The sequence below is a fragment of the Scyliorhinus torazame genome, chromosome 2, assembly GCF_047496885.1.
Source record: "Scyliorhinus torazame isolate Kashiwa2021f chromosome 2, sScyTor2.1, whole genome shotgun sequence".
In the NCBI taxonomy this organism is placed as follows: Eukaryota; Metazoa; Chordata; class Chondrichthyes; order Carcharhiniformes; family Scyliorhinidae; genus Scyliorhinus; species Scyliorhinus torazame.
Window position 1 is genome coordinate 341,377,023 of NC_092708.1, and position 26,862 is coordinate 341,403,884.

The 26,862-nt window shown below is 50.3% G+C and overlaps 1 protein-coding gene across 1 annotated transcript in view; it reads right to left on the reverse strand.

Moving 5' to 3' along the window:
* Window positions 1-24,651: 24,651 nt before the first annotated feature.
* The window catches only part of degs2 (delta(4)-desaturase, sphingolipid 2), a 120,064-nt gene continuing 117,853 nt past the window's right edge, over window positions 24,652-26,862 (reverse strand). The window contains exon 3 of the mRNA XM_072490579.1: window positions 24,652-25,552. Within this exon, the coding sequence (XP_072346680.1) occupies window positions 25,523-25,552 (30 nt within the window). The 3' untranslated portion in view covers window positions 24,652-25,522. The remainder of the gene's footprint in view (window positions 25,553-26,862) is intronic.

Genomic DNA, 26,862 nt, shown 5'->3' on the forward strand with positions numbered 1-26,862 from the left:
GATCTTCTTGGCTCTATTAGCCGCAAAGACATGGGAATGCAAATCTATAGAAATAAAAGCTGCCTTCTTGCAGGGGCATCAGCTCCAGAGAGACATTTTTCTCCGTCCTCCTAAAGAGGCAGCTAACACAGAAGGGGGACTCTGGAAGTTGAACAAATGTGTATATGGATTAAATGATGCGTCTCGAGTCTGGTATTTTTTGGTAAGGTCAGTTTTGTTAACGTTAGGCTGTTGCCAGTTGAAAGCAGGTCCAGCAATGTTTTACTGGCACTATAAAGGCAACCTTTCTGGCATCTTTATGATGCATGTCGATGATTTTTTGTGGGGTGGGACTAGTGATTTTGAAGCTATTGTAATCTCTGGTTTGAGGAAAGAATTCAGGATTGGAAGTCAGGCTTCCGGTGTATTTAAATATAATGTACTGGAAATCGGACAGACTAAGTTAGGGGCAACTTTACGTCAGCAATCTTATTTGGAAAGCATCAGCCCAATAGCAATTAGTCATGGCCGGATTTCACAAAAAGACGCAATGGTTTCAAAGATGGAAAAAGAGCAACTGCGAGGTTTAATTGGGCAACTGAATTGGTTAGGTAGACAGACTAGACCTGACGTGAGTTTTGATGTCTTAGAGTTGAGTACAAAAATGAATAATCCCAAAGTGGAAGACATAATAAGAGCAAATAAAGCGTTGGTCAAACTAAAAATGCAGGAGTGTGCTTTGAGGTTCCCGGTTTTAGGTGACCTTTGGCACTTGAAACTCATAGTTTATAATGATGCGTCCTATGCAAATTTATGTGATGGGGTTTCAAACGCTGGAGGTTTTATATTTTTCCTTTTGGGGAACAATGGTAAATGTTGCCCTCTTGTGTGGGAAACAAAGAAAATAAGGAGAGTGGTCAAAAGCACTTTGGCTGCTGAGACGTTAAGCCTTGTAGAGGTGGTGGATATGGCCTTTTATATATCTCAGATATTGACAGAAATTTTGGGATTAGGGGATTTGGGTAATATACCTATTGAATGTCACATTGACAATAAATCCCTGTGGGAAAATGTGCACTCCACAAAAAGTGTCAATGAAAAAAAGTTAAGGATTGACATCGCAAGTTTGAAGCAGATGTTGGACAGAGGGGAAATAGCAAAAATTAAATGGGTTGACAGTAGCTATCAATTGTCAGACTGTTTTACAAAAAGAGGGGCTAGTTCACAGAAACTTGTGGATATTGTTAATGTGACTTTCTGTGACTGTTTTTTTTTCTTCCAAAAATGAAAAAAAAAAAGAAGGGGGGTAATTGCGTGTGTGTTTTTGACTTTCTTGTAATTTTGTTTTCACCTAATTTTTTTTTTCTCCAAGGAAGGGGAGACTGTCAAGAGACATTCCAATTAATTGTCTCATTTATGTTAAGTATCCAATAATTGACACTGATATGTAAAGGGGCTTCAGGTGGCCTTTGTGTCAGGTGATATGATGTTAGAGTTTTGTGAAGAGTCTGTTGAAGTAAATTAAAGGTGTTTGTGGAAAAGGAGCAGAACCTTCGATTCTTTATACAACAGCAGCTAAACGTATAACAGCCATTGCCTGTCTACCATCATAATTTTTAATATTGTTTCCCAATCTACCACAGTCAGTTTGTCCCTCATATCTTTGTTGTTTCTTTTGTTTAGATTTAAGACATCAAATTCTATCCTGTTGTGGTCACTCTTCCCTAGAGGCTCCCTCAATGAAGCTTATCAATTTATGATGATCAGTTGAAGATTCATTAATTTAAGACCATTAATTGGCCCTTTCTCATTACACGGTAATAAGACATTCTCCAGTTAGTTTCCCAACATACTGTTCTAGAAAACCATTGTGTATACATTCCAGGAATTCATCCTCTATGGCATTGATGCTAATTAGATTTGCCCTCCATGTGGACTGAAGGTCCCCATGATCATTATATTACCCTTATTACAGGCAACTCAGATGTCCAGATTTATACCATTCCCTACATTGCCACTCTTGTTTGGTGGCCTATAAAAAAACTCGCACAAATGTTGACCACCCCTTGCTGTTTCTTAGGGATCAAAGATTGTCTCTCACTAATGCACTGATCCCATCCTTTATTAATGACACGACCCCACCTACTTTTCCTTTATGCCTATCCTTCCTAAGTGTCAAATAAACAAATGTCAAATGGTGATCGAATTCACGTTTTAGAATTACAGGGAAGATGCAGAAAAACCAGGGAAAATAACCCAAAAGTTAATGGAAGTCAATCAGGAGTGAAATCAGTGAGAATTCTCTGATAGAAGGGTAATGAAAATCTGAACTCTCGTTCGACTATGTCAATTGAAACTTTTAAGACTGACCTCAATAGAAGATTGTTAGGTTCAGGTTCCCACGCAGCCTGCAACAGTCCAGGAAGGCAGTTCACCACCAGTTCTTCTAGGTTAATAAACGCTGCCATTGTCAGCAATACCCACATCCTGTGAATGAATATAAAAAGACAGTTTAGATGGAATACAGGTATTGATGCATCATGAGATATAATTGATTGATAGAACAAGCTTAAGATACTGAATGACCTATTCCTATTCCAATGTTCCTGTATACAGACTGCTTACAGAAATAGTCTCCTGGTGTACAAATTTAAATTCAGTTATGTATGCTCTTTAACTTAAAGGGATTTTTTTTAACACATCTTGGGTGGAGGTGTTGACTATGGGTAGGGTGCTCTTTCCAAGGGCCGGTGCAGACTCAATGGGCCGAATGGCCTCCTTCTGCACTGTAAATTCTGTAAATTCAATGATAATCTATGATTAATCTAGGTCAAATGTTCGGCACAACATTGTGGGCCAAATACTGTGCTGTATTTTTCTATGTTCTATCTTGCCTTCCAGTAAGAAGCCTTACTCAAAAAAATCCTTTAAATGCTATACAAAGCAAAGGAACTGGTTGTGGAGAAGGTTATTGTAGCGCGACAATTACTTACTCAAGTCGAGAAGTGATTAAGTCAATCGAGGCTTTATTAAGCAAGACTTGATCCCCAGCAGCTCAGTTACAGAATGAGGCTGCTGGGAGAACTCGAGCTCTTATACTCCGCCTTCTGGGTGGAGCCAGCAGGCGGCAGATCCAACCAGGACCCGGGACCAGTCAGCCAATAGCCTCTCGGCTTCACAGGTACCGTACTACCCCTAATACATACCACCACAGTTATTACTTTGCATCCAAACAGTAGTCCATAAAGACCTTGCAGAGTCCGTAATGCTGGGACAGCCTCATAGGTAGGTGATGCTGGTGACTGGCCAGGGTTGAAAATAAGCATGTGAGTGGCACGCAGTACTCATGCTATCGCTGTATTCCTGCTCTCTCTGTGCTCCTGCTCTCTCTCTGCTCATGCTCTCTCTGTGTCCCTGCTCTCTCTGTGTCCCTGCTCTCTCTGCTCCTGCTCTCTCTGTGTCCCTGCTAACTCTGCTCCTGCTCTCTCTGTGCCCCTGCTCTCTCTGCTCCTACTCTCTCTGTGTTTCTGCTCTCGCTGTGTTCCTGCTCTCTCTCTGCTCATGCCCTCTCTGCTCATGCTCTCTCTGCTCCTACTCTTGCTGTGTTTCTGCTCTCGCTGTAATCCTGCTCTCTCTGCTACAGCTCTCTATGTGTGCCTATGCTCATTGTGTGCCTGCTCTCGCTATGTTCCTGCTCTCCCTGTGTTCCTGCTCTCACTGTGTTCCTGCTATGGCTGTGTTCCTGCTATGGCTGTGTTCCTGCTCTCGCTGTGTTCCTGCTCTCGCTGTCTTCTTGCTGTCACTGTGTTCCTGCTATCCCTGTGTTCCTGCTCTCGCTGTGTTCCTGCTCTCGCTGTGTTCCTGCTCTCACTGTGTTCCTGCTCTCACTGTATTCCTGCTCTCGCTGTCTTCTTGCTATCACTGTGTTCCTGCTATCCCTGTGTTCCTGCTATCACTGTGTTCCTGCTATCCCTGTGTTCCTGCTCTGGCTGTGTTCCTGCTCTGGCTGTGTTCCTGCTCTGGCTGTGTTCCTGCTATCACTGCGTTCCTGCTCTCACTGTGTTCCTGCTCTCACTGTGTTCCTGCTCTGGCTGTATTCCTGCTCTCGCTGTGTTCCTGCCCATCGATCACACACGAGGCGAGACGTAAAGAACTTCAATCGAGGCTTTATTGAGCAGGCTTGGTCAGACCCGTTCCCCAGCAACTCAGTCACAGAATGCAGCTGCGGGGATTAAACCCAGGTTCTTATACCCCTCCTATCTGAGCCCAGAAGGCGGCGGATCCAATCGGGATCCAGCATCTGTCCTCCAATGGCTCCTCGGCATTCATGGTGTACCGTATTACCCTTAATACATACCACCACATTCTCCCCTTGTTAAAAAAGAACCCGGCGGGGTGGTGGGTGGTATGGTGGTAGGGGTTTACAGGGTCGGTACCTTAACCATTGAACTATATACAATCATGCCGCTTTTACTGGGCCACCGAATTATTCACATTTTACCCGATTTGCAGCGTTAACTATTTACAACAATGCCGCTTTACTGGGCCACTGAATTATATACATCTTAGTCGATTCGATGTGTCGAGATGGTGCTCTGGTCGCTCTTTCCGATCGTCTCAGCCTGGGTGCTGGTGGTGGTGCAGGCTCGGGTCCGGTCGACTCTGGGAGCATCGCGCTGTCCCCCTCTGTTTCCTTACCCCTGGATGGGCCTGGGAGGAGAACTGATCCCCCCTGGAAGGGGGTGGCTGTGGGGTGCACCGGCGGGAGTGAGGGGGAGTTGATTTGTGTTGGGGGGGTGGTGGGGAGCTCCGGCGGGCGCCAGGTCCCGCAGAGAGACCGTGTCCTGTCGGCCGTCTGAGTACGCCGTAGGCGTACTGCGGGTTTGCGTGGAGTAGAAGTACCTTTTCCACCAGCGGGTCTGATTTGTGCGCCCGCACATGTTTCCGGAGCAGGATGGGTCCCGGGGCCGCCAGCCAGGTCGGAAGTGACGTTTCAGAAGCGGACCTCCTAGAGAAGACAAGGAGGCGCTCGTGAGGCGTTTGGTTAGTGGTGGTACACAGCAGGGACCGGATAGAGTGAAGGGCATCCTGGAGGACTTCCTGCCAGCGGGAAGTTGGGAGACTCCTAGACCGTAGGGCCAGTAGGACGGTCTTCCAGACCGTCCCGTTCTTCCTCTCTACCTGCCCATTCCCCCGGGGGTTGTAGCTGGTCGTCCTGCTCGAGGCTATGCCCTTGCTGAGCAGGAATTGACGCAGCTCGTCACTCATGAAGGAGGACCCCCTGTCGCTATGGATGTAGGCGGGGAAACCGAACAGGGTAAAGATGCTGCCGAGGGCTTTACTGACCGTGGCAGCGGTCATGTCGGGGCAGGGGATGGCGAAGGGGAAGCGGGAGTATTCGTCAACGACATAAGAAAGTACGTGTTGCGATCGGTGGAGGGGAGGGGGCCTTTGAAGTCCAAACTGAGGCATTCAAAGGGACGGGAAGCCTTTATCAGGTGCGCTCTATCTAGCCTGAAAAAATGCGGTTTGCATTCTGCGCAGATTTGGCAGTTCCTGGTGACTGTTCGGACGTCCTCGACGGAGTAAGGGAGGTTGCGAGGCCTTTATGAAGTGGTAGAAACGAGTGACCCCCGGGTGGCAGAGGTCCTCGTGGAGAACTTGGAGACGGTCCACTTGTGCGTTGGCACAAGTGCCGCGAGATAGGGCATCAGACGGCTCGTTCAGCTTTCCGGGACAGTACAAGATCTCATAATTGTAGGTGGAGAGTTCGATCCTCCACCGCAGGATCTTGTTGTTTTTTATCTTGCCCCGCTGTGCATTATCGAACATGAAGGCTATCGACCGTTGGTCAGTGAGGAGAGTTTTTCGAGGAGGTCACTAAGATGATTGATGCAGGTAGGGCAGTAGATGTTGTCTATATGGACTTCAGTAAGGCCTTTGACAAGGTCCCTCATGGTAGACTGGTACAAAAGGTGAAGTCACACGGGATCAGGGGTGAACTGGCAAGGTGGATACAGAACTGGCTAGGCCATAGAAGGCAGAGGGTAGCAATGGAGGGATGCTTTTCTAATTGGAGGGCTGTGACCAGTGGTGTTCCACAGGGATCAGTGCTGGGACCTTTGCTCTTTGTAGTATATATAAATGATTTGGAGTAAAATGTAACTGGTCTGATTAGTAAGTTTGCAGACGACACAAAGGTTGGTGGAATTGCGGATAGCGATGAGGACTGTCTGAGGATACAGCAGGATTTAGATTGTCTGGAGACTTGGGCGGAGAGATGGCAGATGGAGTTTAACCTGGACAAATGTGAGGTAATGCATTTTGGAAGGGCTAATGCAGGTAGGGAATATACAGTGAATGGTAGAACCCTCAAGAGTATTGAAAGTCAAAGAGATCTAGGAGTACAGGTCCACAGATCACTGAAAGGGGCTACACAGGTGGAGAAGGTAGTCAAGAAGGCATACGGCATGCTTGCCTTCATTGGCCGGGGCATTGAGTATAAGAATTGGCAAGTCATGTTGCAGCTGTATAGAACCTTAGTTAGGCCACACTTGGAGTATAGTGTTCAATTCTGGTCGCCACACTACCAGAAGGATGTGGAGGCTTTAGAGAGGGTGCAGAAGAGATTTACCAGAATGTTGCCTGGTATGGAGGGCATAAGCTATGAGGAGCGATTGAATAAACTCGGTTTGTTCTCACTGGAACGAAGGAGGTTGAGGGGCGACCTGATAGAGGTATACAAAATTATGAGGGGCATAGACAGAGTGGATAGTCAGAGGCTTTTCCCCAGGGTAGAGGGGTCAATTACTAGGGGGCATAGGTTTAAGGTGAGAGGGGCAAAGTTTAGAGTAGATGTACGAGGCAAGTTTTTTACGCAGAGGGTAGTGGGTGCCTGGAACTCACTACCGGAGGAGGTAGTGGAGGCAGGGACGATAGGGACATTTAAGGGGCATCTTGACAAATATATGAATAGGATGGGAATAGAAGGATACGGACCCAGGAAGTGTAGAAGATTGTAGTTTAGTCGGGCAGTATGGTCGGCACGGGCTTGGAGGGCCGAAGGGCCTGTTCCTGTGCTGTACATTTCTTTGTTCTTTGTTCTTTGTTCTTTGAGAGTGAATCTCCTACCGGCCAGGTAATGCCTCCAATGTCGCACAGCTTCCACTATGGCTTGGGCTTCCTTTTCCACTGAGGAGTGGCGGATTTCTGAGGCGTGGAGGGTTCGGGAGAAAAAGGCCATGGGTCTGCCCGCTTGGTTAAGGGTGGCCGCTAGAGCTACGTCGGACGCGTCGCTCTCGACTTGGAAGGGGAGAGACTCGACGATGGCGCGCATCGTGGCCTTTGCGATATCCGTTTTGATGCGGCTGAAGGCCTGGCGGGCCTCTGTCGACAGGGGAAAAGTAGTGGACTGGATTAGTGGGCGGGCCTTGTCTGCGTACTGGGGGACCCACTGGCGTAATAAGAAAAGAAGCCAAGGCAGCGTTTCAGGGCTTTGGTACAGTGGGGGAGAGGGAACTCCATGAGGGGGCGCATGCGTTCGGGGTCGGGGCCTATCGCTCCATTACGCACTACGTAGCCCAGGATGGCTAGACGGTCGGTGCTAAACACGCATTTTTCCTCGTTATAGGTGAGGTTGAGGGCGTTAGCGGTCTGGAGGAATTTGCGGAGGTTGGCGTCGTGGTCCTGCTGGTCGTGGCCGCAGATGGTGACATTGTCGAGGTACGGGAACGTGGCCCGTAAACCGTGCTGGTCGACCATTCGGTCCATCTCCCGTTGGAAGACCAACACTCTGTTCGTGACGCCGAATGGAACCCTTAAGAAGTGGTATAGCCGCCCGTCTGCTTCGAAGGCAGTGTACTTGCGGTCACCGGGGCGAATGGGGAGCTGGTGGTAGGCGGACTTAAGGTCCATGGTGGAGAAGACCTTCTACTGTGCAATCCGATTGACCATGCCGGGTATGCGGGGAAGACGGTACGCATCTAGCTGCGTGTACCTGTTGATGGTCTGACTGTAGTCTACGACCATCCTTTGCTTCTCCCCTGTCTTCACTACTACCACCTGGGCTCTCCAGGGACTATTGCTGGCCTGGATTATGCCTTCCTGCAGCAGCCGCTGGACTTCGGACCTGATAAACGTCCGATCCTGGGTGCTGTACTATCTGCTCCTAGTGGCGACGGGTTTGCAATCCGGGGTGAGGTTCGCAAACAGGGAGGGCGGTTCGACCTTGAGTGTCGCGAGGCCGCAGATAGTCAGTGGGGGTATAGGGCCGCCAAATTTGAATGTTAAGCTCTGGAGGTTGCATTGGAAGTCCAACCCCAGGAGGGTGGGAGCGCAGAGGTGGGGAAGGACGTACAGACGGTAATTTTTGAACTCTCTCCCCTGCACCGTTAGGTTTGCGATGCAGAACCCTTTGATTTCAACGGAGTGGGACCCCGCCGTCAGGAAACATTTTTGGGTGCTTGGCTGAATTACAAGGGAACAGCGTCTTACCGTGTCCGGGTGAATAACACTCTCCGTGCTCCCCGAGTCGATCAAACGCGGTGTCTTGTGCCCGTTCACCAGCACCTTTATCGTTGTCGTCTGGAGCGTCCGGGGCCGTGACTGGTCGAGGGTCACCGATGCCAAACGTGGTTGGTGTATCAGATCGTTGTCTTCAGGCAGTGTGGAGCCGTCCACGCTGGGGTCCTTGCCTGTCAGCCAAGATGGCGGCGTCCATGGATCGCACGCGGTCGGGGGTGGACAAAATGGCCACTCCCATGAGTCGCACGCGGCCGGGGGTGGACAAAATGGCCGCTCCCATGGATCGCACGCGGCCTGTGGGTAGGAAGATGGCGGCACCCGTCCCCCCCTCGTGGTGTCCGGGGTCCAAAATGGCGGCGCCCGCTGGCCGCCCGTGGGTCGCTGGGGGGGTTGAGCCCGTGGTCCCATTTGTTCCCCGCAGATAGCGGCGACCCCACGGGACTGGCACACCGCTGCGTAGTGCCCCTTTTTACCGCAGCTTTTGCAGGTGGCCGAGCGGGCCGGGCAGCGCTGGCGGGGGTGTTTTGGCTGCCCGCAAAAGTAGCAGCGGGGCCCCCCCGGGTGGTGTGGGATTCTGGCTGCGCATGCTCGCGGCGGGGTGGGGGTTGCCGGAGGGGTCGGTCGCGGCGGGGGTCCACGGAGCCCAAGGGGCTGCAGCGCGGTCGGGAGCATAGGCGCGGGCGTTTTGGGAGGCCACGTCGAGGGGGGCTGCAAGGGCCCGTACCGCTGTGAGTCCGAGAGAGTCTTTCTCTAAAAGTCTCTGGCGAATTTGCGACGATGCCAAACCTGCTACGTAAGCGTCTCTGATCAGGAGGTCCGTATGTTCGTTCGCCGTAACCGCTGGGCAGTTGCAGTTTCGTCCCAGGATCGTTAGAGCATTGAAGAAATCGTCTAGCGATTCCCCGGGGATTTGTCGTCTCGTCGCGAGCTGGTAGCGTGCGTAGACCTGGTTGACGGGCTTAATATAGATCTCCTTCAGCAAGTTGAGCGCCGCTGGGAATTCTTCCGCGTCCTCGATGAGTGAGTAAATTTCGGGACTCACCCTGGAACGCAGGACCTGCATCTTCTGGTCTTCTGTTGGTCTGCCGGGGGCTGTTCGGAGGTAACCCTCAAAGCACACCAGCCAGTGTTTAAACGCCGATGTTGCGTTAGCTGCGTGGGGGCCGATTCGCAGGCACTCGGGTGATCCGGAGCTCCATATTCCTTTTTAAGTCTGCTCAATAAATTGTAGCACCATCGATCACACACGAGGCGAGACGTAAAGAACATAAATCGAGGCTTTATTGAGCAGACTTGTTCAGACTCGTTCCCCCAGCAGCTCAGTCACAGAATGCAGCTGCGGGGATTAAACCCAGGTTCTTATACCCCTCCTATCTGGGTGGAGCCCAGAAGGCGGCGGATCCAATCGGGATCCAGCATCTGTCCTCCAATGGCTCCTCGACATTCATGATGTACCGTATTACCCTTAATGCATACCACCACACCTGCTATCACTGCGTTCCTGCTCTTACTGTATTCCTGCTCTCTGTGCTCCTGCTCTCTCTCTGCTCCTACTCTCTCTGCCCCTACACTTGCTGTGTTTCTGCTCTCGCTGTAATCCTGCTCTCTCTGTTCCAGCTCTCTATGTGTGCCTGCGCTCACTGTGTTCCTGCGCTCACTGTGTGCCTGCTCTCACTGCGTTCCTGCTCTCACTGTGTTCCTGCTCTCACTGTGTTCCTGCTCTCACTGTGTTCCAGCTCTCACTGCGTTCCTGCTCTCACTGTGTTCCTGCTCTCATTGCGTTCCTGGCTCTCACTGTGTTCCTGCTATCACTGTGTTCCTGCTCTCGCTGTGTTCCTGGTATCACTGTGTTCCTGCTATCGCTGTGTTCCTGCTATGGCTGTGTTCCTGCTCTTGCTGTGTTCCTGCTCTCGCTGTGTTCTTGCTATCACTGTGTTCCTGCTATTCCTGTGTTCCTGCTCTCGCTGTGTTCCTGCTATCCCTGTGTTCCTGCTATCCCTGTGTTCCTGCTCTCGCTGTGTTCCTGCTCTCGCTGTGTTCCTGCTCTTCCTGTGTTCCTGCTCTCGCTGTGTTCCTGCTATCACTGCGTTCCTGCTCTGACTGTGTTCCTGCTACCGCTGTATTCCTGCTCTCGCTGTGCTCGTGCTCTCTCTCTGCTCGTCCTCTCTCTGCTCCTACTCTTGCTGTGTTCCTGCTCTCGCTGTGTTCCTGCTCGCGCTGTGTTCCTGCTATCACTGTGTTCCTGCTCTCACTGCGTTCCTGCTCTCATTGTGTTCCTGCTCTCGCTGTGTTCTTGCTATCACTATGTTCCTGCTATCCCTGTGTTCCTGCTCTCGCTGTGTTCCTGCTCTCCCTGTGTTCCTGCTCTCGCTGTGTTCCTGCGATCGCTGCGTTCCTGGCTCTCACTGTGTTCCGGCTATCACTGCGTTCCTGCTCTCACTGCGTTCCTGCTATGCCTGTGTTCCTGCTATCGCTGTGTTCCTGCTCTTGTTGTGTTCCTGCTATCACTGTGTTCCTGCTATCCCTGTGTTCCTGCTCTCGCTTTGCTCCTGCTCTCGCTGTGTTCCTGCTCTCGCTGTGTTCCTGCTATCACTGCATTCCTGCTCTCACTGTGTTCCTGCTATCCCTGTGTTCCTGCTCTCGCTGTGTTCCTGCTATCACTGTGTTCCTGCTATCCCTGTGTTCCTGCTCTCGTGGTGTTCCTGCTCTCGCTGTGTTCCTGCTCTCGCTGTGTTCCTGCTAACACTGCATTCCTGCTCTCGCTGTGTTCCTGCTATCCCTGTGTTCCTGCTCTAGCTGTATTCCTGCTATCACTATGTTCCTGCTATCCCTGTGTTCCTGCTCTCGCTGTGTTCCTGCTCTCCCTGTGTTCCTGCTTTCGCTCTGTTCCTGCTATCACTGCGTTCCTCGCTCTCGCTGTGTTCCGGCTATCACTGCGTTCCCGCTCTTACTGCGTTCCTGCTATCCCTGTGTTCCTGCTATCACTGCGTTCCTGCTATCACTGTGTTCCTGCTATCCCTGTGTTCCTGCTCTCGCTGTGTTCCTGCTCTCGCTGTGTTCCTGCTATCACTGCATTCCTGCTCTCACTGTGTTCCTGCTATCCCTGTGTTCCTGCTCTTGCTGTGTTCCTGCTTTTACTGCGTTCCTCCTCTCACTGTGTTCCTGCTATCCCTGTGTTCCTGCTCTCACTGTGTTCCTGCTCTCGCTGTGTTCCTGCTATCACTGCATTCCTGCTCTCACTGTGTTCCTGCTATCCCTGTGTTCCTGCTCTCGCTGTGTTCCTGCTATTACTGCGTTCCTGCTCTCACTGTGTTCCTGCTATTGCTGTATTCCTGCTCTCTCTGTGCTCGTGCTCTCGCTGTGTCCCTGCTCTCTCTGAGTCCCTGCTCTCTCTGCTCCTGCTCTCTCTGTGTCCTTGCTCTCTCTGTGTCCCTGCTCTCTCTGTGTCCCTGCTCTCTCTGTGTTTCTGCTCTCGCTGTAATCCTGCTCTCGCTGTGTTCCTGCTTTCTCTCTGCTCGTGCTCTCTCTGCTCCTGCTCTCTCTGCTCCTACTTTTGCTGTGTTTCTGCTCTCGCTGTAATCCTGCTCTCTTTGCTCCTGCTCTCTATGTGTGCCTGCTCTCACTGTGTGCCTGCTCTCGCTGTGTGTGGTAGTACCAGGTATTGCGGTACCTAAGAGGCTGATGACCATTGGTTAAACCCAGGAGTTTACCATTGGCTGTTGTTACGTAGCTCCGCACTGACAGGCGGAATATAAGAAACGGTGCCGTCCCAGCAGCCTTCACTTTCTGTACCGAAGCTGCTGGGGAACAGGTTCTAGTAGCTTAAAGCCTTCAGTTATGAAATCTTTGTCTTGAGTGTAATTGATCGTGCATCACTGTGTTCCTGCTATTACTGTGTTTCTGCTATCACTGTGTTCCTGCTCTTACTGTGTTCCTGCTGTCGCTGTGTTCCTGCTATCGCTGTGTTCCTGCTATCACTGTGTTCGTGCTATCCCTGTGTTCCTGCTATCACTGTGTTCCTGCTCTCACTGTGTTCCTCCTATCCCTGTGTTCCTGCTATCACTGTGTTCCTGCTCTCATTGTGTTCCTGCTCTCACTGTGTTCCTGCTATCACTGTTTTCCTGCTCTTACTGTGTTCCTGCTATCACTATGTTCCTGCTCTCGCTGTGTTCCTGCTATCAATGTGTTCCTGCTATCGCTGTGTTCATGCTATCACTGTGTTCCTGCATTCAATGTGTTCCTGCTACCACTGTGTCCCTGCTATCACTGTGTTCCTGCTATCACTGCGTTCCTGCGCTCATTGTGTTCCTGCTATTGCTGTGTTCCGGCTATCGCTGTGTTCCTGCTCTTGTTGTGTTCCTGCTATCACTGTGTTCCTGCTATCCCTGTGTTCCTGCTCTCGCTTTGCTCCTGCTCTCGCTGTGTTCCTGCTCTCGCTGTGTTCCTGCTATCACTGCATTCCTGCTCTCACTGTGTTCCTGCTATCCCTGTGTTCCTGCTCTCGCTGTGTTCCTGCTATCACTGTGTTCCTGCTATCCCTGTGTTCCTGCTCTCGTGGTGTTCCTGCTCTCGCTGTGTTCCTGCTCTCGCTGTGTTCCTGCTAACACTGCATTCCTGCTCTCGCTGTGTTCCTGCTATCCCTGTGTTCCTGCTCTAGCTGTATTCCTGCTATCACTATGTTCCTGCTATCCCTGTGTTCCTGCTCTCGCTGTGTTCCTGCTCTCCCTGTGTTCCTGCTTTCGCTCTGTTCCTGCTATCACTGCGTTCCTCGCTCTCGCTGTGTTCCGGCTATCACTGCATTCCCGCTCTTACTGCGTTCCTGCTTTCGCTCTGTTCCTGCTATCACTGCGTTCCTCGCTCTCGCTGTGTTCCGGCTATCACTGCGTTCCCGCTCTTACTGCGTTCCTGCTATCCCTGTGTTCCTGCTATCACTGCGTTCCTGCTATCACTGTGTTCCTGCTATCCCTGTGTTCCTGCTCTCGCTGTGTTCCTGCTCTCGCTGTGTTCCTGCTATCACTGCATTCCTGCTCTCACTGTGTTCCTGCTATCCCTGTGTTCCTGCTCTTGCTGTGTTCCTGCTTTTACTGCGTTCCTCCTCTCACTGTGTTCCTGCTATCCCTGTGTTCCTGCTCTCACTGTGTTCCTGCTCTCGCTGTGTTCCTGCTATCACTGCATTCCTGCTCTCACTGTGTTCCTGCTATCCCTGTGTTCCTGCTCTCGCTGTGTTCCTGCTATTACTGCGTTCCTGCTCTCACTGTGTTCCTGCTATTGCTGTATTCCTGCTCTCTCTGTGCTCGTGCTCTCGCTGTGTCCCTGCTCTCTCTGAGTCCCTGCTCTCTCTGCTCCTGCTCTCTCTGTGTCCTTGCTCTCTCTGTGTCCCTGCTCTCTCTGTGTCCCTGCTCTCTCTGTGTTTCTGCTCTCGCTGTAATCCTGCTCTCGCTGTGTTCCTGCTTTCTCTCTGCTCGTGCTCTCTCTGCTCCTGCTCTCTCTGCTCCTACTTTTGCTGTGTTTCTGCTCTCGCTGTAATCCTGCTCTCTTTGCTCCTGCTCTCTATGTGTGCCTGCTCTCACTGTGTGCCTGCTCTCGCTGTGTGTGGTAGTACCAGGTATTGCGGTACCTAAGAGGCTGATGACCATTGGTTAAACCCAGGAGTTTACCATTGGCTGTTGTTACGTAGCTCCGCACTGACAGGCGGAATATAAGAAACGGTGCCGTCCCAGCAGCCTTCACTTTCTGTACCGAAGCTGCTGGGGAACAGGTTCTAGTAGCTTAAAGCCTTCAGTTATGAAATCTTTGTCTTGAGTGTAATTGATCGTGCATCACTGTGTTCCTGCTATTACTGTGTTTCTGCTATCACTGTGTTCCTGCTCTTACTGTGTTCCTGCTGTCGCTGTGTTCCTGCTATCGCTGTGTTCCTGCTATCACTGTGTTCGTGCTATCCCTGTGTTCCTGCTATCACTGTGTTCCTGCTCTCACTGTGTTCCTCCTATCCCTGTGTTCCTGCTATCACTGTGTTCCTGCTCTCATTGTGTTCCTGCTCTCACTGTGTTCCTGCTATCACTGTTTTCCTGCTCTTACTGTGTTCCTGCTATCACTATGTTCCTGCTCTCGCTGTGTTCCTGCTATCAATGTGTTCCTGCTATCGCTGTGTTCATGCTATCACTGTGTTCCTGCATTCAATGTGTTCCTGCTACCACTGTGTCCCTGCTATCACTGTGTTCCTGCTATCACTGCGTTCCTGCGCTCATTGTGTTCCTGCTATTGCTGTGTTCCGGCTATCGCTGTGTTCCTGCTCTTGTTGTGTTCCTGCTATCACTGTGTTCCTGCTATCCCTGTGTTCCTGCTCTCGCTTTGCTCCTGCTCTCGCTGTGTTCCTGCTCTCGCTGTGTTCCTGCTATCACTGCATTCCTGCTCTCACTGTGTTCCTGCTATCCCTGTGTTCCTGCTCTCGCTGTGTTCCTGCTATCACTGTGTTCCTGCTATCCCTGTGTTCCTGCTCTCGTGGTGTTCCTGCTCTCGCTGTGTTCCTGCTCTCGCTGTGTTCCTGCTAACACTGCATTCCTGCTCTCGCTGTGTTCCTGCTATCCCTGTGTTCCTGCTCTAGCTGTATTCCTGCTATCACTATGTTCCTGCTATCCCTGTGTTCCTGCTCTCGCTGTGTTCCTGCTCTCCCTGTGTTCCTGCTTTCGCTCTGTTCCTGCTATCACTGCGTTCCTCGCTCTCGCTGTGTTCCGGCTATCACTGCATTCCCGCTCTTACTGCGTTCCTGCTATCCCTGTGTTCCTGCTATCACTGCGTTCCTGCTATCACTGTGTTCCTGCTATCCCTGTGTTCCTGCTCTCGCTGTGTTCCTGCTCTCGCTGTGTTCCTGCTATCACTGCATTCCTGCTCTCACTGTGTTCCTGCTATCCCTGTGTTCCTGCTCTCGCTGTGTTCCTGCTTTTACTGCGTTCCTCCTCTCACTGTGTTCCTGCTATCCCTGTGTTCCTGCTCTCACTGTGTTCCTGCTCTCGCTGTGTTCCTGCTATCACTGCATTCCTGCTCTCACTGTGTTCCTGCTATCCCTGTGTTCCTGCTCTCGCTGTGTTCCTGCTATTACTGCGTTCCTGCTCTCACTGTGTTCCTGCTATTGCTGTATTCCTGCTCTCTCTGTGCTCGTGCTCTCGCTGTGTCCCTGCTCTCTCTGAGTCCCTGCTCTCTCTGCTCCTGCTCTCTCTGTGTCCTTGCTCTCTCTGTGTCCCTGCTCTCTCTGTGTCCCTGCTCTCTCTGTGTTTCTGCTCTCGCTGTAATCCTGCTCTCGCTGTGTTCCTGCTCTCTCTCTGCTCGTGCTCTCTCTGCTCCTGCTCTCTCTGCTCCTACTTTTGCTGTGTTTCTGCTCTCGCTGTAATCCTGCTCTCTTTGCTCCTGCTCTCTATGTGTGCCTGCTCTCACTGTGTGCCTGCTCTCGCTGTGTGTGGTAGTACCAGGTATTGCGGTACCTAAGAGGCTGATGACCATTGGTTAAACCCAGGAGTTTACCATTGGCTGTTGTTACGTAGCTCCGCACTGACAGGCGGAATATAAGAAACGGTGCCGTCCCAGCAGCCTTCACTTTCTGTACCGAAGCTGCTGGGGAACAGGTTCTAGTAGCTTAAAGCCTTCAGTTATGAAATCTTTGTCTTGAGTGTAATTGATCGTGCATCACTGTGTTCCTGCTATTACTGTGTTTCTGCTATCACTGTGTTCCTGCTCTTACTGTGTTCCTGCTGTCGCTGTGTTCCTGCTATCGCTGTGTTCCTGCTATCACTGTGTTCGTGCTATCCCTGTGTTCCTGCTATCACTGTGTTCCTGCTCTTACTGTGTTCCTGCTGTCGCTGTGTTCCTGCTATCGCTGTGTTCCTGCTATCACTGTGTTCGTGCTATCCCTGTGTTCCTGCTATCACTGTGTTCCTGCTCTCACTGTGTTCCTCCTATCCCTGTGTTCCTGCTATCAATGTGTTCCTGCTCTCATTGTGTTCCTGCTCTCACTGTGTTCCTGCTATCACTGTTTTCCTGCTCTTACTGTGTTCCTGCTATCACTATGTTCCTGCTCTCGCTGTGTTCCTGCTATCAATGTGTTCCTGCTATCGCTGTGTTCATGCTATCACTGTGTTCCTGCATTCAATGTGTTCCTGCTACCACTGTGTCCCTGCTATCACTGTGTTCCTGCTATCACTGCGTTCCTGCGCTCATTGTGTTCCTGCTATTGCTGTGTTCCGGCTATCGCTGTGTTCCTGCTCTTGTTGTGTTCCTGCTATCACTGTGTTCCTGCTATCCCTGTGTTCCTGCTCTCGCTTTGCTCCTGCTCTCGCTGTGTTCCTGCTCTCGCTGTGTTCCTGCTATCACTGCATTCCTGCTCTCACTGTGTTCCTGCTATCCCTGTGTTCCTGCTCTCGCTGTGTTCCTGCTATCACTGTGTTCCTGCTATCCCTGTGTTCCTGCTCTCGTGGTGTTCCTGCTCTCGCTGTGTTCCTGCTCTCGCTGTGTTCCTGCTAACACTGCATTCCTGCTCTCGCTGTGTTCCTGCTATCCCTGTGTTCCTGCTCTAGCTGTATTCCTGCTATCACTATGTTCCTGCTATCCCTGTGTTCCTGCTCTCACTGTGTTCCTGCTCTCGCTGTGTTCCTGCTGTCGCTGTGTTCCTGCTGTCGCTGTGTTCCTGCTATCGCTGTGTTCCTGCTCTCACTGTGTTCCTGCTCTCACTGTGTTCTTGCTCTCACTGTGTTCCTGCTATCCCTGTGTTCCTGCTCTCGCTGTGTTCTTGCTATCCCTGTGTTCCTGCACTCGCTGTGTTCCTGCTATCACTGCGTTCCTGCTCTCACTGTGTTCCTGCTATCGCTGTATTTTTGCTCTCTCTGTGCTCCTGCTCTCTCTGTGCTCGTGCTCTCTATGTGTCCCTGCTCTCTCTGCTCCTACTCTCTCTGTGTTTCTCGCTGTAATCCTGCTGTGGCATTATCACGTATTGCGGTACCTAAGAGGCTGATGACCATTGGTTAAACCTAGGAGTTTACCATTGGCTGTTGATACGTAGCTCCGCCCTGACAGGTGGAGTATAAGAATCGATGCCGTCCCAGCAGTCTTCACTTTCGATACCGAAGCTGTTGGGGAACAGGTTCTAGTCGATTAAAGCCTTCAGTTATGAAATCACCTCGTCTTGAGTGTAATTGATCGTGCATCACTTGCTCTCTCTGTGTTCCTGCTCTCTCTGCTCCCGCTCTCTGTGTGTTCCTGCTCTCTGTGTGTTCCTGCTCTCGCTGTGTCCTGTTCTCTCTGCTCCTGCTCTTTCTGGGTTCCTGCTCTCTCTCTGCTCGTGCTCTCTCTGCTCCTACTCTCTCTGTGTTTCTGCTCTCACTGTAATCCTGCTCCCTCTGCTCCTGCTCTCGCTGCGTTCCTGCTCTCGCTGTGTTCCTGCTATCGCTGTGTGCCTGCTCTCACTGAGTTCCTGCTATCACTGTGTTCCTGTTATCACCATGTTCCTGCTATCACTGTGCTCTTGCTATCACTGTGTTCCTGCTCTCACTGTGTTCCTGCTCTCACTGTGTTCCTGCTCTCACTGTGTTCCTGCTCTCGTTGTGTTCCTGCTCTCACTGTGTTCCTGCTATCACCTGTGTTCCTGCTATCGCTGTGTTCCTGCTCTCGCTGTGTTCCTGCTATCACTGTGTTCCGGCTATCACCGTGTTCCTGCTTTCGCTGTATTCCTGCTATCAATGTGTTCATGCTATTGCTGTGTTCCTGCTATCACTGTGTTCCTGCTATTTTGTGTCCCTGCTCTCACTGTGTTCCTGCTATCCCTGTGTTCCTGCTCTCACTGTGTTCCTCCTATCCCTGTGTTCCTGCTATCACTGTGTTCCTGCTATCACTGTGTACCTGCGATCAATGTGTTCCTGCTATCACTGTATTCCTGCTCTAACTGTGTTCCTGCTATCACTATGTTCCTGCTCTCGCTGTGTTCCTGCTATCAATGTGTTCCTGCTATCGCTGTGTTCGTGCTATCATTGTGTTCCTGCATTCAATGTGTTCCTGCTACTACTGTGTCCCTGCTATCACTGTGTTCCTGCTCTCGCTGTGTTCCTGCTATGAATGTGTTCCTGCTGTCCCTGTGTTCCGGCTATCACCGTGTTCCTGCTTTCGCTTTATTCCTGCTATCAATGTGTTCATGCTATTGCTGTGTTCCTGCTATCACTGTGTTCCTGCTATTTTGTGTCCCTGCTCTCACCGTGTTCCTGCTATCCCTGTGTTCCTGCTCTCACTGTGTTCCTCCTATCCCTGTGTTCCTGCTATCACTGTGTTCCTGCTATCACTGTGTACCTGCGATCAATGTGTTCCTGCTATCACTGTATTCCTGCTCTAACTGTGTTCCTGCTATCACTATGTTCCTGCTCTCGCTGTGTTCCTGCTATCAATGTGTTCCTGCTATCGCTGTGTTCGTGCTATCATTGTGTTCCTGCATTCAATGTGTTCCTGCTACTACTGTGTCCCTGCTATCACTGTGTTCCTGCTCTCGCTGTGTTCCTGCTCTCGCTGTGTTCCTGCTATCAATGTGTTCCTGCTATCACTGTGTTCCTGCTATTTTGTGTCCCTGCTCTCATTGTGTCCCTTCTATCCCTGTGTTCCTGCTCTCACTGTGTTCCTCCTATCCCTGTGTTCCTGCTATCACTGTGTTCCTGCTATTTTGTGTCCCTGCTCTCACTGTGTTCCTGCTATCCCTGTGTTCCTGCTCTCACTGTGTTCCTCCTATCCCTGTGTTCCTGCTATCACTGTGTTCCTGCTCTCATTGTGTTCCTGCTCTCACTGTGTTCCTGCTATCACTGTTTTCCTGCTCTTACTGTATTCCTGCTAGCACTGTGTTCCTGCTATCACTGTGTACCTGCGATCAATGTGTTCCTGCTATCACTGTGTTCCTGCTCTTACTGTGTTCCTGCTATCACTATGTTCCTGCTCTCGCTGTGTTCCTGCTATCAATGTGTTCCTGCTATCGCTGTGTTCCTGCTATCACTGTGTTCCTGCATTCAATGTGTTCCTGCTACCACTGTGTCCCTGCTATCACTGTGTTCCTGCTCTCACTGTGTTCCTACTATCATTGTTTTCCTGCTCTCACTGTGTTCCTGCTCTCGCTGTGTTCCTGCTATCGCTGTGTTCCTGCTCTCACTGTGTTCCTACTATCATTGTTTTCCTGCTCTCACTGTGTGATACACCATCAATAATAGACGATGAGTGATAAACGTAACTGAGGCTTTAATACACAAAACAACAAGCCTCCTGCCTCTGGGCCCGAACTGGGTCCGGAGGCGGAGACTTGCCACTTTTATCCAGAAGCCTGAGGGGAGGAGCCACAGGCAGAGCCAGCCTGTACAAGCCCAGGCATGTACAATACAGCACATTGAAGAGAAGACAATAACGTGGTTTACCACATTCACCCCATGTTTATAAAAAGTCCGGCGGGGGTGAAGTGGTCTTAAAGGTCCAGTCTGTCGGGGGCCTTGACCTTCCACTGTGACCGCATTGGTCCCGGCTGTGGTGTGGGCACCGGCGTCAAGGTCTGCGCCTCCGGAAACGTGTTGACTACTTCTTCACCCAGATGTTGAGTCGGCGAAGGGGGGGACGGTGTATGGGCGGAGATGGTGGTGCCTGTCCTCGGTGGGCCTGCGGGAGTCAGTTCGTGAGGGAGGTGGACGGAGGTGGCGGAAGATGTGTAGGGTGGGGTGTGGTGGTGATGGTCGCCGGGAAGCTTGCAGGAGCCAAATCCCGAAGGGAGACTGTGTCCTGCCGCCTGTCCTGGTTTGTCACGTAGGCATATTGGGGGTTTGCATGGAGCAGCAGGACCTTCTCGACGAGGGGGTCGGTTGTATGGCTCCTCGCATGCTTGCGGAGAAGAACGGGCCCCGGAACTGTCAGCCAGGACGGAAGCGAGACCCCGGAGGTGGACTTCCTGGGGAAGGCAAACATACGTTCATGAGGAGTCTGGTGAGTGGCCGTACACAGGAGCGACCGGATGGAGTGGAGCACATCGTGGAGGACCTCCTGCCAGCGGAAGACTGGGAGACTTTTCGACCGCAGGGCCAGGAGGACGGACTTCCAGACCGTCGCGTTCTCCCTCACCACCTGTCCGTTTCCCCGGGGGTTATAGCTGGTCGTCCTGCTGGAGGCGATGCCTTTGCTGAGCAGGAACTGACGCAACTCGTCGCTCATAAAGGAGGAGCCCCGATCACTGTGGATGTAGGTGGGGAACCCGAACAGGGTGAAAAGGCTGTGCAGGGCCTTGATAATGGAGGCAGAGGTCCTGTCAGAGCAGGGGATGGCGAAGGGGAATCTGGAGTACTCGTCAACGATGTTGACGAAGTACACGTTACAGTCAGTGGAGGGGAGGGGCCTTTGAAGTCCATGCTGAGGCGCTCAAAAGGTCGGGAGGCCTTTACCAGATGTGCTCTGTCTGGCCGATAGAAGTGCGGTTTGCACTCCGCGCAGACCTGGCAGTCCCTGGTCACGGACCTGACCTCTTCGATGGAGTAGGGCAGGTTGCAAGCCTTGATCAAGTGGAAAAAGCGGGTGACCCCCGGGTGATAGAGGTCGTTATGGAGGGTACGGAGTCTGTCTACTTGTGCGCTGGCACATGTGCCGCGGGATAGGGGATCTGGAGGCTCATTGAGCTTCCCGGGTCGATACAAAATATCATAGCTGTAGGTGGAGAGCTCGATTCCCCACCTCAGAATCTTGTCATTCTTAATCTTGCCCCGCTGTGTGTTATTGAAAATGAAGGCAACCGACCGTTGGTCAGAACAAAGAACAAAGAACAAAGAAAAGTACAGCACAGGAACAGGCCCTTTGGCCCTCCAAGCCCGTGCCGACCATGCTGCCCAACCATGCTGCCCAACTAAATACAATCTTCTACACTTCCTGGGTCCGTGTCCCTCTATTCCCATCCTATTCATGTATTTGTCAAGATGCCCCTTAAATGTCACTATCGTCCCTGCTTCCACCACCTCCTCCGGCAGCAGGTTCCAGGCACCCACTACCCTCTGTGTAAAAAACTTGCCTCGTACATCTACTCTAAACCTTGCCCCTCGCACCTTAAATCTATGCCCCCTAGTAATTGACCTGTCTACCCTGGGGAAAAGCCTCTGACTATCCACTCTGTCTATGCCCCTCATAATTTTGTAGACCTCTATCAGGTCGCCCCTCAACCTCCGTTGTTCCCTTGAGAAAAAAACGAGTTTATTCAACTGCCCCTCATAGCTAATGCCCTCCATACCCAGCAACATCCTGGTAAATCTCTTCTGCACCCTCTCTAAAGCCTCCACATCCTTCTGGTAGTGTGGCGACCAGAATTGAACACGATACACCAAGTGTGGCCTAATTAAGGTTCTATACAGCTGCAACATGACTTGCCAATTCTTATACTCAATGCCCCGGCCAATGAAGGCAAGCATGACATATGCCTTCTTGACTACCTTCTCCACCTGTGTTGCCCCTTTCAGTGACTTGTGGACCTGTACACCTAGATCTCTCTGACTTTCAATACTCTTGAGGGTTCTACCATTCACTGTATATTCCCTACCTGCATTAGACCTTCCAAAATGCACTACCTCACATTTGTCCGGATTAAATTCCATCTGCCATCTCTCCGCCCAAGTCTCCAAACGATCTAAATCCTGCTGCATCCTCTGACAGGCCTCATCGCTTTCCGCAATTCCACCAACCTTTGTGTCGTCTGCAAACTTACTAATCAGACCAGTTACATTTTCCTCCGAATCATTTATATATACTACAAACAGCAAAGTTCCCAGCACTAATCCCTGCGGAACACCACTAGTCACAGCCTTCCAAGTAGAAAAACACCCTTCCATTGCTACTCTCTGCCTTCTATGATCTAGCCAGTTCTGTATCCACCTTGCCAGCTCACCCCTGATCCCGTGTGACTTCACCTTTTGTACCAGTCTACCATGAGCGACCTAGTCAAAGGCCTTACTGAAGTCCCACTGCCCTACCTGCATCAATCATCTTAGTGACCTCTTCGAAAAACTCTATCAAGTTAGCTGCCTCTCACTAATACGTCCATTTGCTTCCAAATGGGAGTAGATCCTGTCTTGAAGAATTCTCTCCAGTAATTTCCCTACCACTGACGTAAGGCTCACCGCCTGTCGTTCCCTGGATTATCCTTGCTACCCTTCTTAAACAGAGGAACAACATTGGCTATTCTCCAGTCCTCCGGGACATCACCTGAAGACAGTGAGGATCCAAAGATTTCTGTCAAGGCCACAGCAATTTCCTCTCTAGCCACCTTCAGTATTCTGGGGTAAATCCCATCAGGCCCTGGGGACTTATCTACCTTAATATTGTTCAAGACGCCCAACACCTCGTCTTTTTCGATCTCAATGTGACCCAGGCTATCTACACACCCTTCTCCAGATTCAACATCCACCAATTCCTTCTCTTTGGTGAATACTAATGCAAAGTATTCATTTAGTACCTCACCCATTTCCTCTGGCTCCACACATAAATTCCCTTGCCTGTCCTTCAGTGGGCCAACCCTTTCCCTGGCTACCCTCTTGCTTTTTATATACGTGTAAAAAGCCTTGGGATTTTCCTTAACCCTATTTGCCAATGACTTTTCGTGATCCCTTCTAGTCCTCCTGACTCCTTGCTTAAGTTCCTTCCTACTTTCCTTATATTCCACACAGGCTTCGTCTGTTCCCAGCCTTCTACCCCTGGCAAATGCCTCCTTTTTCTTTTTGATGAGGCCTACAATATCTCTCGTTGTCCAAGGTTCCTGAAATTTGCCATATTTATCCTTCTTCCTCACAGGGACATGCCGGTTCTGAATTACTTTCAACTGACACTTGAAAGCCTCCCACATGTCAGATGTTGATTTACCCTCAAACATCCGCCCCCAATCTAGGTTCTTCAGTTCCCACCTAATATTTTTACAATTCGCCTTCCCCCAATTTAGCACATTCACCCTAGGACCACTCTTATCCTTGTCCACCAGCACTTTAAAACTTACTGAATTGTGGTCACTGTTCCCGAAATGCTCCCCTACTGAAACTTCTACCACCTGGCCAGGCTCATTCCCCAATACCAGGTCCAGTACAGCCGCTTCCCTAGTTGGACTGTCTACATATTGTTTTAAGAAGCCCTCCTGGATGCTCCTTACAAACTCTGCCCCGTCTAAGCCCCTGGCACTAAGTGAGTCCCAGTCAATGTTGGGGAAGTTGAAGTCTCCCATCACAACAACCCTGTTGTTTTTACTCTTTTCCAAAATCTGTCTACCTATCTGCTCCTCTGTCTCCCGCTGGCTGTTGGGAGGCCTGTAGCAAACCCCCAACATTGTGACTGCACCCTTCCTATTCCTGAACTCTACCCATATAGCCTCACTGCACTCTGAGGTGTCCTCCCGTAGTACAGCTGTGATATTCTCCCTGACCAGTAGCGCAACTCCGCCACCCCTTTTACCTCCCCCTTTATCCTGCCTGAAACATCTAAATCCTGGAACGTTTAGCTGCCAATCCTGTCCTTCCCTCAACCAGGTCTCTGTAATGGCAACAACATCATAGTTCCAAGTATTAATCCAAGCTCTAAGTTCATCTGCCTTACCCGTAATACTTCTTGCATTAAAACATATGCACTTCAGCACACCAGACCCGCTGTGTTCAGCAATTTCTCCCTGTCTGCTCTGCCTCAGAGCCATACTGGCCCTATTCCCTAGTTCTCCTTCAATACTTTCACCTTCTGACCTATTGCTCCGGTGCCCACCCCCTTGTGTTGTCGTCTCATGGCAAGAAGGTGCCTAGCATACACCTTGTTCACAGACTTAACATGGTGTCCCTTCAGCAGCATTATCGCCTCCGTATAAGAGGGGGCGTCCCTGATGAGAAGAAAGACTTGCGGGCTCACCCGTGCGTGCAGGATCTGCTTCTTTTGGAGGTCAGTGAAGTCTTTGGTGAAGGATCTGAGGTACGCTTCGAAGAAGCTTAGCCAGTGCTCGAAAGTTGCAGTGGCGTCGGCTACCTGTGGGTCCAGCTCCAGGCAATCAGGCTTGAGTGATGAATTTATATTAGCTGTTTAGTGTATCAAATTGATGTGCCATCAATGAGCACAAGACGAGTGGTGAATGTAGCTGAGGCTTTAATACACTAAACAGAAAACCTACTGGCCTCTGATCCTGAACTGGATCAGAGGCGGAGACCAGCCACCGTTATACATGAGCCCGAGGGGAGGAGCCACGCGGAGCCAGCAGGGACAAGCCCAGGCACGCACAATACAATGCAATGCAATACAGTGGTTTACCACAATCTTCAAATTGCAAACTCCCAATCTCCTCTTCTGTACATTCAGAGTAAATGCAAACAGCAATTGGCCTTTCCTCTGCTCCCCTCTCCAGTGACAGAGGAACATTAAACAGTAAACTCACCCTGATGTTCTCACCAACACCTGTGTACAGAGTGTGAGGATTGAGCGGAGAGAGTTAACTCCATACTCTTCCAGCCTCACAGCTCCAATTTAAAGAGTTGATATGAGAATAAAAGGAAAATATATCAAAGACGTTCACTTGAGAAACAATACTTCAAAAAGAATGGGAACGGTTGAGAACTTGTCACGGTCGAAATGCTAGACTCCCATCCAGAAGGTTAAAAGTTCAAGGAATGCTCGTCACTCCACATTACATCACTTTATACATCGAAACAATGGTTAATGTTTGATAAATTAAAACATTGATTGGGGTAACAATCCCTGAATGGCGCCAAGCCAGTTCAACAATGATTGTTGGCAAATTGTTAACTGTTAAAATTGGATTCAGTAAACTTTGAAACAATTGCATCTCACTGCTGTTTGGGGAGGTGATTCGTGGGATTTGATTTCCTCCTGCCCCATCCCCCATTTAATTTCCTTTCGCTGTCTTGCTTCCGTGTTGTCATGGTCCAACAAGGGGAGCAGATCTTCTCTGCAGGCTGCAGGGGAAGGGAAAAGGCAGAAGCGATGTCAAAACCCTGCTCCTGCAATACCATCAAACATTCCACAGCGCCGACATCTCCTGCTGCAGAGAAAACAGTTGGTATAATTGAAGTTAGTAAACTCAATAAAAATGGCAAAGGCTGCAAAGTGCCTGATGTATGTGGTAGGAACTGGATGGGGCCATTTAGTCTTGAACTTTTTTGTCCATTCAATGAGATTATGGTAGATTCATGCTTTTCCCTCATATTCCCACCTTTGCTGTATGTCTCTTTATACATTTGGTTTGCAAAAATTTATCAACCAGCAGATTTGAAATTAATAAATGACCTAGCACTTTTCTAGAGGGGAGTTCCACATTTCTGCTACTTTTTGTTTGTAGAAGTGTTTCCTAATTTTTAGACGGTGGCCTCAATTCTCCAGGGGTTGTGATTCTTTGTTCCCACTGGCAGCACAACCCGGCCCATGAGTTCCCCAGCAGTGTGGGGTGGCTCCAATGGGAAATCCCAGTGACAAGTGGCGGGAAGAGAGAATCCTGCCGCCAATGAACGGCGCACCACAGAGAAACATGCGGCTGGGGGACCGAAGCATCCAGCCTAATGTCTCCTTGACCTGGACTGCCCACCCAACAGAAATATGAAAATGGATGGTGTCACATTGGAAAGATAGATAAGTTTGTCTGTTTAGGACAAATGATAACAGAAGATGATACATGATAGAAGTATTTCAGCTCGTCTCAGTAACTTGAACACTTCTTTGATATATTCATTCATGGGATGTGGGCATTGCTGACAAGGCCTGCATATTTTGCCCATCGCTATTTGCGAAGGTGGTGGCGAGCTGCTCTCCTGAGCTGCTGTGGTCATGTGTGGTGAAGGTACACCCACAGTGCTGCTAACGTCCTGTTCTCCTGCTTGGAGCTAAGCTACTCTACAAGGAGATCTGCTGTCATGGTGTGTCGCACTCATCTGTCTTGTGCAATCCTCAAACATCCGCTGTAGCTGCTCTGCCATTGCTCTGTGACGCGCATCATCCAACCACACCTAAGCCAACCCCTCTTTCTTCTGCCGTCCACTTTGCCTTCACAGGAGACATCTCTGTAGCTTTGTGGCTTTGATCGAATGGCCAAAAAACTGACCTTTTCTTTTCTGAATGTCACTTTCGAGAGCTCGCTTTAATCTTGCAATTTCAAGTGTCTTTTTCATTTGTCTTATGGTCAATTTCAGCATGCACATTTCAAAGGCCTCTATTCTCTTCCATAGATCTTTATTTATTGTCCAGATTTCAAAGACAATAGAGGAAAGTGGATAGAATGTAGCACCTTATGAGTTTCTTTTGACTTTTGACTACACATCCTTTCATTTTCACAAAATTACATCTGACTATCTCAATCCT